The sequence below is a fragment of the Sinocyclocheilus rhinocerous genome, unplaced genomic scaffold, assembly GCF_001515625.1.
Source record: "Sinocyclocheilus rhinocerous isolate Xijiao unplaced genomic scaffold, SAMN03320098_v1.1 scaffold785, whole genome shotgun sequence".
NCBI lineage: Eukaryota > Metazoa > Chordata > Actinopteri > Cypriniformes > Cyprinidae > Sinocyclocheilus > Sinocyclocheilus rhinocerous.
The window spans coordinates 497721-505321 of record NW_015660521.1 but is presented as its reverse complement, the minus strand read 5'-3'; the positions used below and the strand labels follow the sequence as shown (position 1 = coordinate 505321).

The 7601-nt window shown below is 36.9% G+C and overlaps 1 protein-coding gene across 1 annotated transcript in view; it reads left to right on the top strand.

Annotated features, from left to right (window-relative positions):
• The window catches only part of pip5k1bb (phosphatidylinositol-4-phosphate 5-kinase, type I, beta b), a 33920-nt gene that overhangs the window by 10198 nt on the left and 16121 nt on the right, over positions 1 to 7601 (top strand). The window contains 2 exon segments of the mRNA XM_016534500.1: positions 2412 to 2564; positions 5008 to 5429. Of these exon segments, the coding sequence (XP_016389986.1) occupies positions 2412 to 2564; positions 5008 to 5429 (575 nt within the window).

Sequence of the window (7601 nt, the reverse complement as noted above, 5' to 3'; positions counted from 1 at the left end):
AATAATAATAATAATAATAATAATAATAATAATAATAATAATAATAATAATAATAATAATAATAATAATAATAATAATAATAATAATAATAATAATAATAATAATAATAAATATTTATTTGCAACAACTGATGGAGTACTGAATGCTGCACGCACGCGCAGCGTTGTCAAGGTAACATTTGGTCAGTCATTCCCTTCGCCAAGGGAGTTTCAAACGCTTATACGAGACAGTAATGCCCTGCACCCTTCAAAGAACACACTTCAAGGGCTCTGCCCTTCGAAGGGAGTAGGGCATAGGGATGCTCACTTCTGTTTGGAATTCGCCCCATGTCTCTTGTATCACCGCAGAGGCGGCGGATGCGCTCTCTCGTTTCATTCAAATGCAGCTTGCCGTCTTGCGTCTCAGTTTTTGATTGTATTGAAAATGAAATCGGAGGAATTTAGTATTAATACTACTATAATTTTGCTGTAGTGATCATATTGTCCTGACGATTGTTTTGTACACTGTTCATAATGGATTTATAAACGGTTAAGATTTCAAAACATTAATCTCAATTCAATATTTCATATCCCCGTATTTATATATTATTTTAGGTAAACAAAAAAAAAAATCCGTGTAATAAGTTAAGTATGAATATACAATACATTATCCCTTAAATGTCAACCTTATAGTTTGAACGTTCGTTTGTCTTGGCTCAAAGCCACTTGCTGCGAACTTTTCTTTGCGGAAGCTTTGCGTTAATTATAAGTGAGATAACGAAATATTTAATCTCTAATCAATATTTTTTGTCCAATTATTTGCCCAGTTAGTTTTGGTATTGAGGTAAAAGTTACCTTGCATTCGCTATATAACAGTGGGTGGTGGTCACGAAGATGACTGAGCAAATTTGATGCGTTTCCCCCTTTTGCAGCGACTTTCTTTTTGCAAGATCAGCAGACAGGGTGACCGTCCTCGATTAAATTGCCTTCAGGACTCTTGTAAAAGCCAAAATACGACCAGACCACCGATTTGGTCCTCTTAGATGGCTGAAAAATCTCCCGAGCGCTGTCACTGCCTTCCGCCATTTCGTCTCGTGCAAAAACAACAACAACAACAACACTGCATGCTGCTTCTGCGTCAGACTGATGCTGGCTGGACAGAGTTTTCAAAAGCGCGATAATCAAACACGGTTTTGATGATAATTAAATTTTAAACGGTAATACTAACCGTCAGGGCATTTTATCGTGATTTATCGTGAAACCGGTAATCGTTCCATCCCTACTCCAGTGAAAAAGTAATCTAGTCTGAATCAGGGGAGAAATATGCACAGATCAAATGAAAAAAGTCCAAAACAAAAGTTCTAAACAAATATGTTGTGGATTTAGGTGTGATAGGGCAACAGGGCATGGACTTTTTTGGATGGCCTGAGGGTGAGTAAATTTTCTGCAAATTTGTATTTTTTGGTGAACTATTCCTTTAAGTTCTTTAGTACAAGGAAGAATGTTTTGTACTGTTAACTGGGCACTAAACGTTCAAATGTCTGTATAAAGTAGGAGTGAGGTCTAAAACGCAGTAGAAAATGGTCAGGCTAAGATGAAAGAAAGTGATGTTTCATGCTCTTCTGATTTTGTTGTGTACATTTTTATAATTATGTAGATAGGGCAGAGGAAGCGCAAGCTAATTAAAAAGCCCCATGCACGCAGGATGACACGCAGTCCAAATGCAAATGTCCATGTGTTTGGGCTGGAAGTACAACGTGACTGTTGACTTTCATTTGGCAGGCCTTGAATATGAGTGTCTGGCTTCAGTTCAACACTGTCCTCATGCTGCTGCTGCTCCCAGCCTCCTCAGGGAACCCCGCCAGAAAACTCAGTAGAAATGTTTGCTTTAAGACCTCATAATGTTAGGGTTTTTTATGCAACCCCAATTAAACCACGGGACTTCCAGGCATTAATAATCTGATCTTAGTGTGTAAGGCAAACTGTTTTTAGAAAACACATTCAGTATACTGCAGCCAGTCAGTTTGGTGATATTTTATAAGTCATGTGTTATGAGTAACTCCTTTCTTTTGGGTTTACTCTTTGTTGCCAGTTTAACATAAATATGAATTGGTGATTAGGTGTTTTAAAACACAGGTAAAAATAGATGCTCTTTTGTAAAGGTCCCAGAGTACCTCATTATAAATTGCACACACTGTTTATCTGTGGTCTTAAGCATTTCAGACGCCCACTTTTTCAGCGGCCTTGGTTTCTATTAATTTGCTTTATAGGGACTGTCACAATTAAATCAAACATACATATATACATATATATTATTTACTTTTTTATTTTTTAAATCTGATTGTAATTTAATTTAATTTTACTTCTGGGCCCATACTGTTGTGCTCTATTTAAAGACTGTTTTAATGGATTGTTTTTGTTGTAATCCTGCAGTATGCCATTTGTAAAGAGCCCCTGATTGAGTTGTCTAATCCGGGTGCCAGCGGCTCGCTCTTCTACCTGACCAGCGATGATGAGTTCATCATCAAAACCGTCCAGCACAAGGAGGCAGAGTTCCTGCAAAAACTGCTTCCAGGATACTACATGGTAAGTCTCAGTAGAGTACAGACTCATTCATCTCCTCAGTGAAGAAAGCTGAGTAAAACACTGTGACTCAGTAGTATAGATTGTTCTGTTCTCCCTCATCTATTCTATTTTAGAGGGTTACTACTGGTGTTTTCAAATGGCTGTTGATTTCAAGTTACCCTTTCTCATCAGCTTCACTATTGTGAAGCTACTTTTTGTGGATTAAATGAGCCACAACTATTTCTAACCAGCCAAAAGTGTATTTTATATCCTTTTTATTTAAAACAAAATACAATAATTATATATAAATGTAATATATATATATTTATTTATTTATTTTTAAATAGGATTATTTTTTTAAATATTTCAAAGTTTTTGCATGTATATTTGTAGAAACCAGGGTAGACCATTGTGTCACTGTCACAGTGCATTATATATTAATCTCAATGTAAAACGCATATTTATACACTTATTTTTCATTGCTTAATGTAAGTGTTATATACATATATTTAGGTTTCTTACTGATGTAGCGTCTGGACCAATCAAACACACAATTTTTCATTTGATTTAACAAATCAGTTATTCATTAGATTAACAAATCGTCACAGTCCCCTCACCCAATAAACTGGGTGCCAGGATGTCTGCAACGACACCAGGCCCCCCCCTGGTACCCATGGCAACCACGACACCTCTGTTAGACCAGATCCATTTACGACCTAATGGAATGTAAGTAGGGAAAATCACTGCCTTTTTCATAAGGAAGAGACACAGTGCACTGTAGAAATTGACTCTTTTCTAATTAATCCATAGGAAAACCTTTCTTTGAATGAACACACATATCCTTCAGGTCATTGTGTATGTTGTCTTTGAGATTTTATACTGTTTTATGCAGGCTTATGATGGAACCACTCGTTCCTGTCATCTTACCTATATGTAATCCTACCATGTTTAGTATCTATGAATTCGCCTTCTGATGATCTAAACGAGCGTGTATATTATATGTTGGTACATAGGCAATATATTAGTGTCCTGAGAATCTTTAGTAATTTCGATTCAAGTTCCATTTGCAAATTACCATGCTTAGAGACAAAGGGTCGTAAAACCCTCCAGTATGTTCAACCTCCCGCTTGGGACGTCAGCCTTTCTCATTGGACAAGCCATCTTGAGAGGCGTGAATCTTCTCAGACCTTAAAGGCCTCACATCAGTGACCCGCCCTAGTCGGTGGTTTTGTTGAATTCTGAGAAGATGAAGATGTGAGCAAACGCTCCAGGACACCCTAAGTTCGTGCCAGGCTTCGGCCTTGACTTTTCCATTCACCAAGATTCTCTGACTCAAACTGGTTCTTTTTCATCAACCAACTTCAGCAAAGATCCACGTGAGCCTTCAGATTGCATCAAGCCTCTCTTTCAGACAGACGAGACGTGCAAGTATTCAAACTTAGTCTTATTAATTGATACATTAGGTATCATTTGCACCTTTTTACAAAGGTGTGTTTGAACTAAGAATCTGACGTTTCCCTCAGGTGTAGATCTGCTGAATATGCAAATGGTTCCATAACTTCATATTCTTTTTTCTCTTCTCTTTACTGCGTTAAGCTTTTAACCCTTTCCTATACCAACTGTATGCGTGTGTGTGTGTGTGTGTGTGTATGTTAGACCAGTTTAAGTGTTTGTGTGTATGTTAGACCAGTTTAAGTGTTTGTGTGTATGTTAGACCAGTTTAAGTGTTTATGTAGTGTGTTAGACTAGTTTAAGTGTTTATGTAGTTAATAAATTCTTACTTGTATCACACTTGACGTTGGTCATTGTTTGCTCATAACTGCAGATTTATGCTACAGGCTCTGTGTAGAGTTGTACAGTAAGAAAGTTATTTCCCTTAACCAGGAAATTAACGTTCTTAGAATTGACAGACAGTTGACCCTGAGAGGTCAAGTAAATATCTACAGCGGATCTAAATATTTATAATTAATTATAACTAGTTATGATTAATTATTCATATTTCCCCATGAGCTGATTCGCTACACTGACATAGAGGACTATTGTTTATAGTGAGGTCATATATATGTCCTCTGTGTCTCTTTTTCCAACCATTCCAGTTCAGTAATATATGTAAACATTATTGCTAATAGTCATGAATAACTGACTAACAAACCTGATTTTTCTGTTGCATAACTTGAAAAGATTGTTTATGTACAAACTCAGAAGTCTGACTTGCTGTTATAGATCAAAATTAAAGGTGAAGTATGAAACCAAAAAGCTTTCCAGAACTGTCTGTCATTGGTTGAACATTTTATTAGTGTTGTTGCATTAGGCTGGTCGGGATGTTCACATGAACAACAGTGTTTTGATAGCGTCAAAGAGCCACAGTATGACTCACAGTTGACTATAAACATTAACATGGAAGAAAGTATTTAAGAAGTATATAAATGGCATTTCCTTTAATTAAAGCTCTTGTTTTCCTCAGAACCTCAACCAGAACCCAAGGACTCTCCTCCCCAAGTTCTACGGCCTGTACTGCGTTCAATCTGGAGGAATCAACATTCGTCTTGTGGTTATGAACAATGTTCTGCCTCGGTCTTTAAAGATGCACTACAAATATGATCTTAAAGGCTCCACGTACAAGAGACGGGCATCATGAAAAGAGCGGGAAAAGGCCTGCCCCACATATAAGGACCTAGACTTTGTGGACATGCATGATGGCTTGTACTTTGACACAGAGACATATAACGCCCTGATGAAGACGCTACAGCGAGACTGCCGGGTGAGTGCTACTCTATTTTGCCATTTTTCAAACAAACAAAATGAGTGTCGTCTGCTTGTGCGAAAGTTGTGGGTGGTTTCCAGAGCACTGCTGTGGTTGTTAGCATGTTTGGAGTTTTGTGTAGCGTGAGTCCAATAGAATAGAAAGCAATTTGGAAGCAAAACAAAAACAGGCTTCTGATATGAATCACAGGGAATCGAGAGGAGGATAAAACAAATATATTTTACACATTTGAGTTGCTCAGTTTCTGTGGCGACCAACCTTGATTTGATCAAACCTGATAATCTGGTCTGAGTGTCATCACAGTGTTGGATTACAAGGTATCTTGTGACAAATCATGCGCTTAAGTGTATCAAATGGCTCATGCTTCACTAGAATAAATGAAGTTAAAAAACAGGGCCATCAAAAATTCCTTCTATTTTGTAATTTACATTGCTAAAAATGAGATGTTTGCAGAACAAACAATGCTATTTCTTAAAATCTGCTATCATCTGAACAATTCTCTTTCTGTTTTTGTTCTAAAAAGATTTACATGCAATTTTTAATTATTTGAAATATTATGAGCTGTGTCTCATTAACATTTCAGTAAGCAATGTAAACTACTGTTCAAAAGTTTTATTTATGTATTTATTTTTTAAGAAATGAACACTTTGCAGCAAAGGCACATTGAATTAATCAAAAGTGACAGTAAAGATATTTGTTATATTACAAAAAATTATATTTCAAAAAAATTCTTTTGAACTTTCAATTCATCAAAAAATCCTGATGAATATAAAATGCATCACAGCATATTAGAATGATTTCTGAAGGAGCATGTGACACTGAAGCCTGGAGTAATGATGCTGACAATTCTAATTCACATCACAGAAATAAATTACATTTTAAAACATATTAAAATTGATTTTAAATTGTATTCATTTTTCCTTTACTGTATTTTTGATCAAGAAATGCAGCTTTGGTGAGCATAAGAGACTTTTGTCTAAAACATTAAAAAATCTTACCAACCCCGAACATTTGAACAGCAGTGTACATGGAGAACTAATTGCCCGTTGTCTTAAACTGTTGACAACATCACAAAAACACTCATTACATGAACCCTCATGAGATAAAAACATGTATTAAACACCTTAAAACACCACAGATAGACCTCAAGATAACCATCAGCTAACTAAAGTGCTTGAGGATCATTCTTACATTACAAGACAGTACGTTTCTAAGCGTGACAAGAAAATCAACAGCATCAGTGTAAATAGAATTGGAGAAGGTCAAGTGATACAATTATATTAAGTATGATGCAGAATGGAACAGAACCACAAAACCGCCAGCTATGCTTGTCATTTTGAGTGTAACATAATAGAAAGGCTGCATTTGATATGCATCTGTTGTCATGTTTTGTGTTTTAATAAGTAAAAGTGGCTTTCTAAAATGGCGCTTAGATTTCCCAAGATTCAATAGAAATTTTTGGAACCACTTAGAATCTTTTGTTCCTCTAATCAACAGTAAAGATGTTTTAGTCTCATCCTCATGCACAAGCACCCGGGAGGATGCCGCAGTTTCATGGAAAACAAGTTCATGATAGTCTTCAGCTCCACAGTAGCTTATCAACAGATTCAAAATGTGCTGAGTGGCAGACCTCTCCGTTTAGCTGGGAAACAAACCGCATAAATCCAGTCTGGCATTCCTTTCTATTTCAGCAGATCAGGCTGTCGACATGGTCTGGTAAATATTGTTGTATTTCACATGATTTCGTTTTTTTTTTTTACGAAATGATTTGTAAATAAATAATCAGATGGTATTTTCCCTCCTAGACAGTTTTCATTACTGCTTAAATATTGGGACTTGGTTGATAATGTCTGCCCTACATGATCTGACAGTGTTTGGCAACCACAGATTAGCAGCATTCGTTTGTTCTCCAAGGAAGCCATAGGTGTTGTAGGTGATTGTAATGGCATTGCTGTGTGGTTGTTAAAACGGTTAGTTCACCCAAAAATGAAAATTCTGTCATTTAATTACTCACCCTCGTGTTGTTCCAAACCCGTAAGACCTACGTTCATCTTCGGAAAACAATTTAAAGGTGCTGTATGTAGGATTGACGCCGAGTGGTTGAACGAGGTATTGCAGTCCAAATTCAAAATATTGGAGAGGGTTATTTCACCCGGCCCCCCCTCCTCAGACTTGACGCACACGCAGGTTGCCAGATTGACGACACCAACAGGAACGAGCGCATTTGAAGATGAATGAAATGAAATACGCTGTGTTTTCCGCCAACTGGCAACCCGGGGTGCCGAAATACAATT